The following is a 16,626-nucleotide window of genomic DNA, read 5'->3' as shown; positions in this document are numbered from 1 at the left end:
CAACACTTCCGTACTCGGTCGTGCGTACGGTGTCGATGAAGCCCGTCCTCTCCCCGTTCCAGTGGGCAGCGGAGGTGTGGTAGATCCCCTCGGAATCCCAGCAGCACGACGGCGTGGTGATGGTGGTGGAGGAGAAAAGCTGCAAGGTTTCGCCTAAGCCGGAGCAGTTTATCGGTGGGAGAGAGAGGCGGCCAGAGGTCAAGGGGTGAAGGAGAGCTGCGCCCCCTGCCCCCTCCCCTATTTATATAGGGGGGGGGGGGGTGCGGCCAGGGATGCCTTGGCCCCTCCTCCAAGCCCTTGGCCGGCGGCCCAAAGAGGGAAGGGGGGAAAACATCCCCCCCAAGTTGATCTCCCCTAGGGTTTTGGGGAAACCCTAGGGGTTTGGTCGGCTGGGCCTTGGGGGGCATGTGCCCCTGGCCCATTAGGCTAGGGAGCATCCCCTAGGCCCATGCTAGGCCTCCTAGGGTCGTGGGCCCCATGGTGGACCCCTCCGGAACCTTCTAGAACCTTCCAGTCTTTCACCGGAAAAATTCCGAACTTTTCCGAAACCTAGAAATCAACTTCCCTTATATGAATCTTATTCTCCGGACCATTCCGGACCTCCTCGTGATGTCCTGGATCCCATCCAAGACTCCAAACAAACTTCGTCTCCATACCATATTCCAAATCTACTTATGCGACATCGAACCTTAAGCGCGTCACCCTACGGTTCGCGAACTATGCAGACATGGTCGAGACTCCTCTCCGAGCAATAACCAATAGCGGGATCTGGAGATCCATAATGGCTCCCACATATTGAACGATAACTTAGTGATCGATTGAACCATTTACATACGATACCGATTCCCTTTGTCACACGATACTTTACTTGTCCGAGGTTCGATCGTCGGTATCTCCATACCTTGTTCAACCTCGTTACCGACAAGTACTCTTTACTCGTTACCGTGGTATGACATCTCTTGTGATCCAATCACATGCTTGCATGCTAATCAGACGACATTCCACCGAGAGGGCCCAGAGTATATCTATCCGTCATCAAGATGGACAAATCCCACTATTGATCCATATGCCTCAACTCACACTTTCTGAATACTTAATCCCATCTTTATAACCACCCATTTACGCAATGGTGTTTAATGTAATAAAAGTACCCTTCCGGTGTAAGTGATTTACAAGATCTCATGGTCGAAGGACTTGGTAACTATGTATCGAAAGCTTATAGCAAGTTGAACTTAATGACTTGATCTTATGCTACGCTTATTTGGGTGTATGTCCATTATATCATTCACCCAATGACATAACCTTGTTATTAACAACATCCAATGTTCATGATCACGAAACCATGATCATCAATTAATCAACAAGCTAGTTATACAAGAGGCTTACTAGGGACTCCTTGTTGTTTACATAACACACATGTATCAATGTTTCGGTTAATACAATTATAGCATGGGATGTAAACATTTATCATGAACACTAAGATATAACAATAACTAATTTATTATTGCCTCTTGGGCATATCTCCAACACCAATGCCATTCCAATTGCCATCTCTGAAAATGATCATGTCATGTGTACTCGGGGTAAACTCGTTTTCATATCCCGTGTCGTCGTCTCAACATCTCTCCCACTTCTCACATTTCCCCTATACCCTCTGCTTATAAATGAGCCCTTCTAGATCCTCTCTGGCATTATGCAATGAAAGACGAGTTTGATGCCCTTCTTGAGAATAACACTTGAGCCCTTGTTCCTAAACCATCTGGTGCCAATGTAGTTTCTGGCAAATGGGGTTTTTTTTTGTCACAAATACAATTCCGATGGTACACTTGCTCGTTACAAGGCTCGTTGGGTGTGCCGGGTTTTTCTCAACAACATGGGATCTATTTTGATGAAAAAAATCTCCTGTCGTTAAACCTAATACTATTCATGTTGTTCTTAGTCTTGCCGTTTCCTCCTCCTACCCCATTCATCAACTTGATGTCAAAAACGCTTTTCTCCATGACGCTCTCAATGAAACCTTTTACTATCAACAACCCTGAGACTTTGAAAATTCTTCTTCTCCACATCTTGTTTGTCTTCTTAATAAATTCTTATGTGGCCTAAAACAATCACCATGTGCTTGGTTTGATCGCTTTGCCACCTTTATTCAAACCGTAGGTTTTGTTCCATCCAAATCTGATTCCTCTCGTTTTATCTTTCACTCCTCCGAACACACCGCATATCTTCTTCTTTATGTTGATGACATTATTCTCACTACATCCTCTGATTTCTTCTTACACCACATCATCTCCTCTCTGCATAATGAATTCTCTATGACGGATTTATGATCTCTTCACCACTTTCTTGGTGTCATTGCCTCTTGCATTTCCACTACACTCTTTCTTTCTCAACACCAGTACATTCTTGCTTTACTATCTCGTGCAAGGATGCTTGATTGTCAACTTTGTTGCACACCGGCTGATGTTGGTGCCAAACTTCGGCCGATGGTGATCATGTTCCCGATCCCACTCTTTACCGCAATCTCACCGGTGCTCTCCAATATGCTACATTAACACGTTCTGACATATCCTACTCCATTCAACAAGCTTGCCTATACATGCATGCTCTCGTCTACCGCATCTTTCTCATGTTAAATACATTCTCCGCTATTTGAAAAGCACTCTTGATCATCGTTTACTTCTCAACTCTTCCTCTCCAACAAGCTTGACAGATGCAGACTGGGCCAGATACTCGGCGATCCACATCCGGCTTTTGTGTTTATTTGGGGGATAATCTTGTTTCTTGGTTATCTAAAAGGCACTTTACAGTCTCAAGATCTTCAGCTGAAGCGGAGTACAGGTCGGTTTCTCATTCTATTGCAGAAGCAGTGTGGCTATGTCAAATTCTTGTCGAGCCTCATCATCCACTTGAGCATGCTACTATTGTCTATTGTGACAATATATCAGCCGTCTACATGGCACCCAGTTCAGCATCGACGCATCAAGCATATCGAGATTGACATTCACTTTGTTCGGGAGAAGGTGACACTTGGCGAGGTTCGAGTTCTGCATGGTCCCACCAGTGCACGGTTTGCAGATATATTCACCAAGAGTCTTCCGACACCAGCTTTCACCGACATACGATCCAGTCTCAGCGTCGTCCCGCCTGATGTTGGCACTTGGGAGGGGTATTAGATATGTATTCGTTTTGTATTCGGTTAGCCCTAAAGCCTAGATTGGTTTGATCTATATATACTCTGTAATATCGGCATAATCAACATAAGCAATAGTTCTCTCCAAATTAATATCACTTCCGTCAGATATTCCTGTTACATCTCATACAAGTGTTTACCCGTCCGCTATATATACAGAAAATAACTGGGCACAAGTTATTAACATCAACCTCTTTTTTTGCGGGCGTTATTAACATCAACCTAGAAATACAGAATCACTCAATCATAGTGTTTGACGTGTGACACAACGACCCACCGTGGGATACACGTTGCGGAATTACAACATAAAATTTTGGGGAATTACATTACCACCCAACGTGGGATATTATACGTTGGGGAAAAGGTTACAACAGCGGGGACAATGGCGGCACCGACGTTGATGGAGAGAGCATGAGGATAACGATATAAGCCAAATATTCTGCATTGTCATCTGCTTCCCCTGTAGGTTGCACCATAGATGAGAAGATGCACTGCAACATATCAACTGCTACTGTTCTACAACATCCATCGGTGGATCATGGCACGGGGAATCCTTGCATGTCGGATGAGGAATATAAATACGCTGACGAGTAAAATCTTCAGAGATGGCAGAAAGATGCAAATGACACAAATTCCGCATGCGGATAAGGTCGGAGGAGAGAGTGATGGACTGAATGCGACTAGAAGCCCTCTTTGATAGAAGATGCTAGCTATTCTGAACCTGAAGGAGAGCCGATTTCTCCTATACAAAGCAGTTCTTCTTAGTTCTTAGCCAGTGGAATTAGATCCCTTTGCCGTACTGCCATGTGACAGAGTGTGGCCGTGTCGATTTTTGATCCTCTTAGATTTTTGACCCATGTGACAGAGTGTGGTGTGCCGTACTACCATGTCACAGAGTGTGACAGTGTTCGGAGCTTCTTTATTTACGGGTGTAATTTCTCAAGCTAGAAGCCATGTGCAGGGAATGTTGATGAAGCCTTCAGATGAACAGTACGAACCAGATGAAACGGCATGGATATATTGCACATGCGGTTTGCAGTTTTTTTTTTTAAACGGGTACATGAGGTTTGCAGTGACTGTTACTAATCTTACACTGTGAAGTAGTACAAGAGAAAATTGCAATGTTATCACAGCTTTTTGGTTAAGTATATTTCACACTCATTTAGGTCCAAGCATAGTATGTTCAAGTTCAAACATGGATGTACGTATGCGCTTCCTTTTGAAACATAAAAAAAAGTTTGCGGGTAAAATTGGATCTTTATTAGATAATAGGGATTACAGCAGACTCGAGTACAAGCTCCTGAAGAACTATAACTATATCAGGGCCTGAACCAAGCCAAGTGACCGTACATTGCTCCGTTCGAGAAAAGTTTGCTAAAGCATGACTAACCCTAACTTGTCCACGATCTACTTTTACAAAGGAGCATAATCTACCTTTATTGACTAGCAGCCACAATGCTAGTATAAACTGAGCGATCCGGTCCAGGGGTTTGGATCATTGACATATTGACGAGTACTTTTCTAATGGGAAAATCGTCAAATATATCTATACAAGCACTACGGGAGAATTGTCGTACGCCGACGGCCAGGCGATGTGCCGACGGCCAAATGTCGGGGCCGTCGGCATAGGAGCCTCCGAAGCGCGGCGATAAGGATGGCCGTCGGCGTTAACTTGGCAGTCGGTATAGATTGGAGGTGCCGACGCCCACCGCCGGCACATGACCAATTTGGCCGTCGGTACAACATTTTTTTTCCTTTTTTTCACTACAGACCTGTGCCGACGGTTATACCGTCGGCATAGCTTTTTTCTATTCTCCACGGCATTCTTCAAAAAAGCATAACTAAATCTTATATTTACTAATTGGAGACTCCCATCAAAGCACCACGTTAATCCTCAAAAACTAATCTAAATTCGCCATCCGATCTGGCTATTAGTCATCTACAGCCGTTAGATGGAATTGCTCAAAAGAGTCCTACCCTACCATCCCACGCGCACACGTTTTATCAAAGGATGCCAAAATAGACGTCCCGGCCTCACAGCCTCCTTCAATCCATCGACAATGCAACATAGAGGACCAGGCTTCCCTGATCCCTTCCTCTCTTAGACTAATGTATGCCCACCGATTCATGTCTGGCCATGCGCCTCTGGTGGCGGCAGCGAATTACGATGCAAACGAACACTGATCTGGCGTTTGATCCGGTAGCTATGTATTCTCGACTGAGATTGATCTGTGCCTCAGGTGCGCGCGTCCAGCGGAAGGTGCAAATTCTGATGCCAGTAATCCCTGATCGATCTGGTGTTCGATCCGGCAGCCATGCATGCTTTACGACTGAGATTAATTCGTGTCTCGCCATGTGCACGTTCGGCGGCAGGGGCCAATTGTAATGCAAACCGACTTTGATCGATCGGGGTCGTTTATTATTGGTAAGCAATGTTCTTGGGTGTCCTATTTCCGATCTGGTTTGGGAGGTTCTCAACCGCTAATGGTTAGTTCCGTAACCAGATCCCACAAGCCATGGTATGACCAGGAAGTTTAAATTTCGTGCATGCACTTGGTATAATCCGTAATGGTTGATGCAGCTCAGTAGAGTTCCTTTAGATCTCCTCAGCTTCCATGACCAAGCCACAGTGCAATTCACAATGGATTACGAGGAGGTGAATCATTGGGTGTTTAAATCGGATCTGGGGAGTGGATGAACTACTACAGAGTAATGATGCAGCAGTGCATCTCCTCTACACGGCTGGAGTTCGTATATCCTCATGATGCGGTCATGTGATTAGCACAACATCCTTAAGCCTTGATCTATTTTACAACATGTTCAGTTCATCATAGAAGTACCCCAGTAAATCGGACTGATCCTGAATGTTTGCGCAGGAAAAGACAATATTGCAGGTATCCATTTGTGAACACTACTCATGGCCGATTACACACCAAATGAAGCGGAGGAGAACCAGCTAGCTAGGATGGTCTGCATCTGTTCCCGCGGCACTTCGTTATAAATGTGGTAGCATTTATGGTTAAATGATGCACCGGGCCGGCAAGCCAGTTCAGTTTGAAGTCCATAGTCAGAGGAATTAGTTCATATTTTCTACGAATAGAAGTTGGACCTCATATATTATTTCTTATGTACGTGTACATCCTAAATCTTTATTATCTACACGATGTATATATTGCCTTCTATCGGTTAGCAGAGTATGTGGCCTAGACTGGAAAATTCTATATACGTTTGACAATATATCATGTCTAACGGAGTTTAAATCTCTCTTTCGAAGATATGTCGCAGACTAGAAAACCATTTGGCGATGCAAAAGTTGAGCTAGGTTCATGGAGTACTTCAGTTACACAGGTTTTTATTTACATGTTCTCTTTGTTATATGTCGAGAGGACTCCAGATTAACATATTTTAGTATAAAATGGTCAAAATTATAGCAGTTTGTTTCTTATAGTATTTTCAATCTTTTTTTCCAATTCGAACATTGAATTTTAAAACTGTGACCTATATAAATGTAATAAAGTATTTTCATCTGTATAATGACTAATAAGACTAACAAAAAATTCCAATTTTTGTGATTCTCATATTTATAGGAATTAGCTGTCTATATTACGAAAAATCCACATGTCTTAATTAGTTTGCACCTGATGTTACCGATTTGATTATTTTTCATAGTTAGTTGGTCGGTCCATCTTTCGATAAATTAAAACAATATATCCCCACCTGAATAAATTGTTTTCATGTTCATACCTCATTCTCTTGGCTGTGCATTCCGACAATAACGCGACATTGTCTCTTATTTACAATATACAGTGTTTCAGGATGAAAATATCACTGCAAGAAAATGATATGTATCAATTTCTGACCTGCAACTTGAATGAAACATAACCTCTGTAATATTTTCTACTGGACGCTTTTTTCATATGTACAACACCAGTCAGGTATGCATGTCGTTTAACCATTATGGATGTGTGTACCATTGAATGTTCCAGATTTACTTTGTAAGTGTGTGCTTCCTTTATTATGAATCGAGATGCCGGCCCCAAGCCAATACGAAAATAAGTCATTGGCTGGGTGTAGGATCTGCTCATGGATGGTTGAACTTATTTCTATTTTAATGAAAAGGGCTCTATTCTAAACTCTACAATTATTTATGAGTTCTCCCACCTACCATTCATCTTAAAGTTGCAACAATTGTTAGTGAGGTGAGGAAGAACCTCTGCCTTCTGCTTCCGTTAATATAGATACTATCTTCAGTTAACCTACATGATCGACTTTCAATTTTTAAATAGAAGGTTGGATTTCTTTCTACAATATGTTCATAGGTGCAATATATGACGCTCAAAATATTTGGAACCTTAGAGAAACAGAAGATTCAAAATATTGCCTGCTTACAATAATAACTCTTTGGGTCTTGCGACCAATTTAATAGGACAAAAAATGTATCTGAATGTATTATATTTACTACAAAAAAAACATGCATAACCTTGCTAGAGATATTCAATATAAAAGAGACTGATAAAGATAGCTTGATGGAGATAGAATGCTAGACATTGAGTCTATGGATTGTGTAACACATCAAACTGCTGACAATGTACATAATTATCATGTGCAATTTTGTTTTACAAAAAGACTTATTATATTTTTCTCAAACTTTAAGCCAGGTTATTCACATGTTATATGTAATGGAAATCGGCAACCATGTGTCTGATGGGATCTGAATAACTATTTTGTTGTCATTTTTTTCTTAAACAAAAAATTCCTACTTTATGCCCTTTGAAAATTTTCTTTTATAATAAGTTTCACTATGATAATATTAATATCTTATATTTGAACTGGTGAGCTGGAATGTTGCTGTTTCTCTATTGTAGCTGTCAGAGAAATAAGATAATTAAATATATTCAATAAAACTAGTCATTTTTTATTTTTCTATTTTTGCAAGTGGTCGACTGAGATGAGGAAAGAGATTCCAATGTTCCATGGGACCCAATGAATATCACATTTTCTTATCCAAAACCATCCAACTTTTAGCCTATGCTGGATTAGAAGTTTGTTCTTTCATGCTAGACCCAATCTTACTAGGGTTCCATCGTAGCAAGTTGAGCACAAATGATACCAATTGCTAATTATCCATGTATGGCAAAGTCACCACAGCCATTTTGAGCCTATAAAAGGCAAGGCACCTGGACGGTAGCATTAGCACCAAACCACAGCCAGCACCTTCGGGAAGATCTTCATCTGAGCATAAATAGCTTCTAAAGCGTTAGCAACTAACCAGAGCTCTCTCGAAGCTTCTAAAACCTGCGGACCAATCATCAGCGATCACGAATCGATGGACCAAGTCACGAAGCTGGTGTCGGAGCGGGCGGTTGTGGTGTTCACTTCGAGCAAATGCTCCATGTGCGACTCCGTGACGTTCCTCCTCAGCAACCTCGGCGTCCACGCCGCCGTGTACGAGCTGGACAAGGAACAGCTGGGCAGGGAGCTGGAGAGAGAGCTCGCCAGGAGGCTCGGCCGAGGCTCTCCCGTGGTGCCAGCGGTGTTCATCGGCGGGAGTCTCGTCGGCGGCATCAATAGGGTCATGGCGCTGCACCTGGCCGGCGAGCTCGTCCCCATGCTCATGAACGCCGGCGCGCTCTGGCTCTAGTGAAACAAAACGTGCATGCTGCTCAAGAAGAAGAATTAAGCTAGTAGTGGAAGGCCTGGTCTTTTATTATCCTGTGCCGGCTGCGTGCCAAGAAGAAGAAATTGAGCTAGTAGGGATGTTCTTGTTACTTAAGGTTTAGCCCTCGCTCTGGGTTCAGTTTCTTGTGTTGCATTTGCTACGTAAGCATGCATGCAACTGTATTTTGGTATTATCAATCAACTTTTGTAGCCCCTGGATCAATGCATGATCAACCATGTCTAGCAACTCCCTTTCCTTGCAAATTTAACCTCTCGACAATCTTCTTCTTCTCCGTCGATCTTCATTTCTCCTGTCAACAATATAAGATCATGAATCACCTTATTCTTCTTCAATTGATTCTTCTCCGATCGAGATGTATGGATGCACATCGTGCATACATTATATTCATGAATTAACAAAAATGTGCAAAAGTGCACGAACATTTGTTTGACTTCCTGCTTTTGTGGGTCACTTTTTTGTTGTTGTTGCATATTGCAGCCTCTCACTCCTTTCGAAGCATCTAATAATCTGGAAGTTAGTTTTGAAACCTACATTTGTGAAGGTGATAAAGAGGGAAAATAGTATTCTTACTGTACGTGTGTGTGACAACCTCACTAGATACAAAACATGAAGGGTGGTGAGAGACAACATCACAATACAATATTAAGCTTCATGCACTAGCCACTTGAACCAAAAGTCCGAACTGATGGAAAGGGCTAAGCAATCTACTTATACACTTCAACACCCCCTCTCACGTGTCAACACCCCCTCTCACGTGTGACGGGAAGACGAGAAGACAAGTCAACACGTGTAGAGAGGCAAAGAGGCAGAGGGAGGTCGGGCGCGGCAGGAGGCTGCGAGAAGAGGGGGAGAAGAGATAATTTTTAGAATAAATTGTGAAAGCCAGGATTTGAACTCGAGATCTGGGGCTCTGATACCATGTTAAGGTTCATGCACTAGCCACTTGAACCAAAAGTCGGAACTGGCGAAAAGGGCTAGGTAATCTACTTATACACTTCAACACCCTCTCTCACGTGTGACGGGAACATGAGGAGACAAGTCAACACGTGTAGAGAGGCAAAGAGGCAGCGGAAGGCTTGATTGGAAAGTCCAATGGCAAAAAGAAGGGGATTCGTTAGCTCGCTATTTAGTACGAATCAGTGAAATGAGGGAATCCATCAAAATAATTCAACAAGCTATAGAAAAAATTCCTGGAGGCCCTTATGAGAATTTAGAAGTCCGACGCTTTAAGAAAGCAAAGACTTCCGAATGGAATGATTTTGAATATAAATTGCTTGGTAAAAAACCTTCACCCAATTTTGAATTATCAAAGCAAGAGCTTTATGTAAGAGTGGAAGCCCCAAAAGGTGAATTAAGAATTTATCTTGTAGGAGATGATAGTCTTTTCCCCTGGAGATGGAAAATTCGTGCGGCAGGAAGGCTACGAGAAGAGGGGGAGAAGAGATTATTTTTAGAATAAATTGTGAAAGCCAGTATTTGAACTCGAGACCTGGGGCTCTGATACCATGTTAAGTTTTATGCACTAGCCACTTAAACCAAAAGTCTGAACTGATGGAAAGGGCTACGCACCCTACTTATACACTTCAACAGGAGCAAGAACTAGTGATGCTAATTTCCAAATTTACTTGCTTGACAATAGCATCCAGCCACCTATTTTAATTTGAGATTGGGAAATGTCATTCATTTTAGCTGACAAGATAATTGAACGTGATAATACCATATGCTATGTCACTTAGTTTTTTTTTGCAGGGGAAAGAGATTTCCATTAATTAGAACACAGGTTACAGTCTAGAGCTATAGCTGCAGCAGCTTCCTCAGGAAAGCTTCTGAGCCAAAATTCAGTACGGCCCTGAACCCTAGCTAGTTTAGCCAACTCATGACCAGCGGTATTGATCACATGGCTGATCTTGACCATTCTAGTATCTCTCCCTTAATAAATCACGAATTAAATTTGACTTTAAAGGCAAACACAGAGGTGTTTAGAGTTATTTCCCTGAAAAGATCTACACCCTCTGCACAATCTGTCTCCACCGTAAGCCCCAGCTGTGTCCAATGCAGAGATGTAACATCCCAATTTTCAAATCAATGAAGAAGAAGAATTTCAATTACCCAAACTTTAGAACCAACAAAAACTTTTATTATCACATGTGCTATGCATAGTACTCATGTTTGAATTTTGGTGTGAATGCCATGATGTTTAGTTGTGTGCTTCTGCTTACCACCTAAAACCCTAACTTGATCCTTTGAAGATCACAAAGAAAGTCAAAAAAAAAATGGAAAAATCACAAAATCCTCACATATGGTTTATGCCGTTTTTTCAAATCTTCAACCTAGACCATTTTGGCTTGCACCACTGGTTGGAAAATGTTATTAAACACTTATAAACACTTTTGGAATCAAAGAAACTCAAATCAAATCAAATATGAAATCAAATTCTGCTCACATGCACTAATGGTCAAATCTGCCAATTTTAGCCTGATGCCTACTTTGAGCCTCTGTATTAGAAGATTTTCAAACCAAACAATTTAAACTCTTTGCACCTCATCCAAGACCATATCAAGGTGAAGAACTTTGGTAAAGCACACCCCCGCAAATTCTTGCTAGATTCAAAACTATGCTCAAGCAAAGTTGGAACTTTTTAACAGATTCTAGTTTGTGTCAAATTTGAAATTTCACAAATCAATTTAATTTTGAACACCACCACCACCATTGTGTGTCCTTGAGTACATAAAGCAAGTCCACCAAAGTTCATTCAAAATTTTCAAACTTCTTTCCATGCGGCCATTTTTACAAACACTTGGTGAGCAAAATCAAACCAAATCCAAATGCACTATTTGAAATAGTGTTTGGCCCAATTTCTGAAACCACTTGCTCAAGCCTTGTCCCCTGGTCCCCTCTCACACCAAGCCACGGCATTGAAACCCTAGAGGATGGCTAGACATAGCAATGCCATGCCATGCCGGCCATTTCTCACATATGCCATGCCATCTCTCACTTCTCTCCAGTCCAACCCTGCCCACCTTGTCTCCTAGCATCACAGTGCACTACTGGACCAGCCTAGCCTAGCCCTTGTCGGAGAAACACGCCACAGCAGTGGGAACAGATCGCGCCCACGACGCCCAGAGCATGCCGATGCTGGCTGATGACCCACAAGTATAAGGGGTGTATCGTAGTACTTTTGATAAATAAGAGTGTCGAACCCAACGAGGAGCAGAAGGTGTTGACAAGCAGTTTCGATGAAGGATTCACTGTAAATGCTCACAGACACGTATTCAGTGGGTTTTGATATAGCAGATGAATAAAGTACAAGTAAGTAAAGTGCGAGAGAAATAATTGCAGCGAGTGGCCCAATCCTTTTTAGCACAAAGGACAAGCCGGTTTGTTTACTTATAATGACCAAACGTTCTTGAGGACACACGGGAATTTAGTCTAGTGCTTTCGCTTCATATAGCTGATTAATCTTCATTGTTTTGATAAGTGTTGTGTGGGTGAACCTATGCTAATGTACCGCCCTTCCTAGGACTAATACATACTTGTGATTATACCCCTTGCAAGCATCCGCAACTACAAGAAAGTAATTAAGATAAATCTAACCACAGCCTTAAACTCTGAGATCCTGCTATCCCTCCTGCACCGATATACCAACGGGGGTTTAGGTTTCTGTCACTCCGGCAACCAAGCAATTGGCAAACGAATACAAGATGCACTCCCCTAGGCCCATAAATGGTGAAGTGTCATGTAGTCGACGTTCACACAACACCACTAGAAGAGTAACACCACAACTTAAATATCACAACATTGAATACTAACCAACATAATTCACTACTAACATTTAGACTTCACCCATGTCCTCAAGAACTAAACGAACTACTCACGAGACATCATATGGAACATGATCAGAGGTGATATGATAATGAATAACAATCTGAACATAAACCTTGGTTCAATAGTTTCACTCAATAGCATCAATAACAAGTAGAAATCAACACCGGGAGAGTTTCCCCTATCAAACAAACAAGATCAAATCCGAATTGTTACAACGGTGACGAGGTGCAGCGGTGGAGATGGCGGTGATGATGATGATGATGATGATGGTGATGATGATGGAGATGATGTCCAGCTCGATGACGGTGACGATGGCGTCGATTTCCCCCTCCGGGAGGGAATTTCCCCGGCAGATTTCAGCCTGCTGGAGAGCTCTTTTCTCTCTGGTGTTCTCCGCCCCGCGAGGCGGGCTGTGACTCTTCGCGACTATCCTGCGGAGCTTAGGTTTTCGGGACGAAGACGTACGCGAAGAAAAGGAGGCGAGAGGGGGCTGTGGGCCCCCTCCTCACGGGCGGCGCGGCCGGGCCTTGGGCCGCGCCGGCCTATGAGGTGGGCCCACCTCGGGTCCCCTCGGCTCCCCCTTCCGGCTCCCTTCGTCATCCGGAAAAATAGGATTTTTCATATAATTTCCGTCAAGCTGTTGATCTTCCGAAATATTGCATTCTGACGGTGCTTTTTCCAGCTGAATCCTGGCTCCGGTGCGCGATCCTCCAATAATCATGAAACATGCAAAATAGATGAAATAACATAAGTATCTGATGGCGTGTATTTCACACGTTCGTTGGGGAACCCCAAGAGGAAGGTATGATGCGCACAGCAGCAAGTTTTCCCTCAGAAAGAAACCAAGGTTTATCGAACAAGGAGGAGCCAAGAAGCACGTTGAAGGTTGATGGCGGCGGGATGTAGTGCGGCGCAACACCAGAGATTCCGGCGCCAACGTGGAACCTGCACAACACAACCAAAGTACTTTGCCCCAACGAAACAGTGAGGTTGTCAATCTCACCGGCTTGCTGTAACAAAGGATTAACCGTATTATGTGGAAGATGATTGTTTGCGGAGAAAACAGTAAAAATAAGTATTGCAGCAGATTTGTATTTCAGTATTAAAGAATGGACCGGGGTCCACAGTTCACTAGAGGTGTCTCTCCCATAAGATAAAAGCATGTTGGGTGAACAAATTACAGTCGGGCAATTGACAAATAGAGAGGGCATAACAATGCACATACATGTCATGATAAGTATAGTGAGATTTAATTGGGAATTACGACAAAGTACATAGACCGCCATCCAACTGCATCTATGCCTAAAAAGTCCACCTTCAGGTTATCGTCCGAACCCCCTCCAGTATTAAGTTGCTAACAACAGACAATTGCATTAAGTATGGTGCGTAATGTAATCAATAACTACATCCTCGGACATAGCATCAATGTTTTATCCCTAGTGGCAACAACACAGCACAACCTTAGAACTTTCCATCACTTTGTCCCGAGTGTCAATGCGGGCATGAACCCACTATCGAGCATAAATACTCCCTCTTGGAGTTACTAGCATCAACTTGGCCAGAGCCTCTACTAATAATGGAGAGCATGCAAGATCATAAACAACACATATGCAATAACTTGATAATTAACATAACATGGTATTATCTATCCATCGGATCCCGACAAACACAACATAGAGTATTACAGATAGATGATCTTGATCATGTTAGGCAGCTCACAAGATCCAACAATGAAGCACAATGAGGAGAAGACAACCATCTAGCTACTCGCTATGGACCCATAGTCCAGGGGTGAACTACTCACTCATCACTCCGGAGGCGACCATGGCGGTGTAGAGTCCTCCGGGAGATGAATCCCTTCTCGGCGAGGGTGCCGGAGGAGATCTCCGAATCCCCCGAGATGGGATTGGCGGCGGCGGCGTCTGCGGAAGGTTTTCCGTATCGTGGTTTTTCGCATCGGGGGTTTCGCGACGGAGGCTTTAAGTAGGCGGAAGGGCGAGTCGGGGGCTCGACGAGGGGCCCACACCATAGGGCGGCGCGGGCCCCTCCTGGGCCGCGCCGCCTTGTGGTGTCGCCACCTCGTGGCCCCACTTCGTATGCTCTTCGGTCTTCTGGAAGGTTCGTGGCAAAATAGGCCCCTGGGTCTTCGTTTCGTCCAATTCCGAGAATATTTCGTTACTAGGATTTCTGAAAATAGGCGGAAGGGCAGCCTCGGAGGGGGCCTGGGGCCACCACACCATAGGGCGGCGCGGCCCCCCCTCTGGCCGCGCCAGGGTGTGGTGTGGGGCCCCCAGGGCTTCCCTCTGGCGGCTCTCGGGTGTTCTGGATGGTTCCGGGAAAAATAGGAACCTGGGTCTTTATTTCGTCCAATTCCGAGAATATTTCGTTACTAGGATTTCTGAAACCAAAAACAGCACTAAACAGCAACTGGCTCTTCGGCATCTTGTTAATAGGTTAGTTCCAGAAAATGCACGAATATGACATAAAGTGTGCATAAAACATGTAGATAACATCAATAATGTGGCATGGAACATAAGAAATTATCGATACGTCGGAGACGTATCAGTATCATCTCCAAATATTAAATATATCAATGAATAACAGCAAATTATCATATAAAATAGTGATGCAAAATGGACGTATCAACTCCCCCAAGCTTAGACTTCGCTTGTCCCCAAGCGAAACTGAACTCGGTAAACAAGACCACGTGTTTATGGAGTGAAGAGTCGATAAATAAAATACGGACAAGAAGCATCATATTCATTCACACAAGGCATTCTAGTAAACAACTCCCTCATATAATTCAACTTGAAACAAGTAGAAGGTAATCACAAATAAAGGTGCATAAGGAATCATAATTGGTGATGGCAAACTTTGTTCTTGGTCAGAGAACAGTTAACAGATTATACTTATCTATTGAGCGGCGCTCTCATATTAAAGCTTATGGTAAATTTGCATACTCAATCATAGTAATCTCCTCATAATCATTAATAACTTTCAAAGCCATATTCATTGAGATAAAACTCGTACTAAACAAGGAAGAATAAAAGACATGATGAAATAGATCACAATATAGATGGTTTGATCACAACAACTCAAATACTTGCTTGAGATGGAGGGAAATAGGTTTACTGACTCAACATAAAGTAAAAGACAGGCGCTTCGCAGAGGGAAGCAGGGATTAAATCATATGCTAGAGCTTTTTAAGTTTTGAAATCATATAAAGAGCATAAAAGAGCATAAAAGTAAAGTTTTGAGAGGTGTTTGTTGTTGTCAACGAATGGTAGCGGGTACTCTAACCCCCTTGCCAAACAGACCTCCAAAGAGCGGCTCTCATGAAGGACGTTATCTCTACCAGCAAGGTATATCATCCCTCCTCTCTTTTGTTTACACATGTACTTTAGTTTATTTAAGGATGACACTCCCCCCAACCTTTGCTTACACAAGCCATGGCTAACCGAATCCTCGGGTGCCTTCCGACAATCTCATACCATGGAGGAGTGTCTATTGCAAAATTAAGTTGCTTATCGATGAATCAGGGCAAAACATGTGAAGAGAATTATTAATAAAAGTTGATTAATTGGGGCTGGGAACCCCGTTGCCAGCTCTTTTTGCAAAATTAAAGGATAAGTGGATGAAGCCACTAGTCCATTAGTGGAAGCTGCCCAACAAGATTGAAAGATAAAACACCACATACTTCCTCATGAGCTATAAAACATTGACACAAATAAAAGGTAATAGATTTTGAATTGTTTAAAGGTAGCACATGAAGTATTTACTTGGAATGGCAGGGAAATACCACATAGTAGGTAGTTATGGTGGACACTGATGGCATAGGTTTGGTTTAAGGGTTTGGATGCACGAGAAGTATTCCCTCTCGGTACGGGTCTTTGGCTAGCAAGGTTAATTAGCAAGCATAAGAGTTGAGGGA

At 43.0% G+C, this 16,626-nt stretch overlaps 1 protein-coding gene across 1 annotated transcript; it reads left to right on the top strand.

The window, feature by feature from the left end:
- The first annotated feature begins 8,396 nt into the window (after positions 1–8,396).
- LOC124699043 (glutaredoxin-C13-like) lies at positions 8,397–9,082 on the top strand. Its single transcript, XM_047231416.1, has one exon. It carries the CDS (start codon positions 8,517–8,519, stop codon positions 8,829–8,831), a length of 315 nt encoding a protein of 104 aa, XP_047087372.1. The 5' UTR covers positions 8,397–8,516; the 3' UTR covers positions 8,832–9,082.
- Positions 9,083–16,626: the final 7,544 nt, after the last annotated feature.

Source organism: Lolium rigidum, chromosome 3, assembly GCF_022539505.1.
Source record: "Lolium rigidum isolate FL_2022 chromosome 3, APGP_CSIRO_Lrig_0.1, whole genome shotgun sequence".
NCBI lineage: Eukaryota > Viridiplantae > Streptophyta > Magnoliopsida > Poales > Poaceae > Lolium > Lolium rigidum.
The sequence above is the reverse complement of the archived record's forward strand: the minus strand, read 5'-3'. Positions and strand labels throughout refer to the sequence as shown.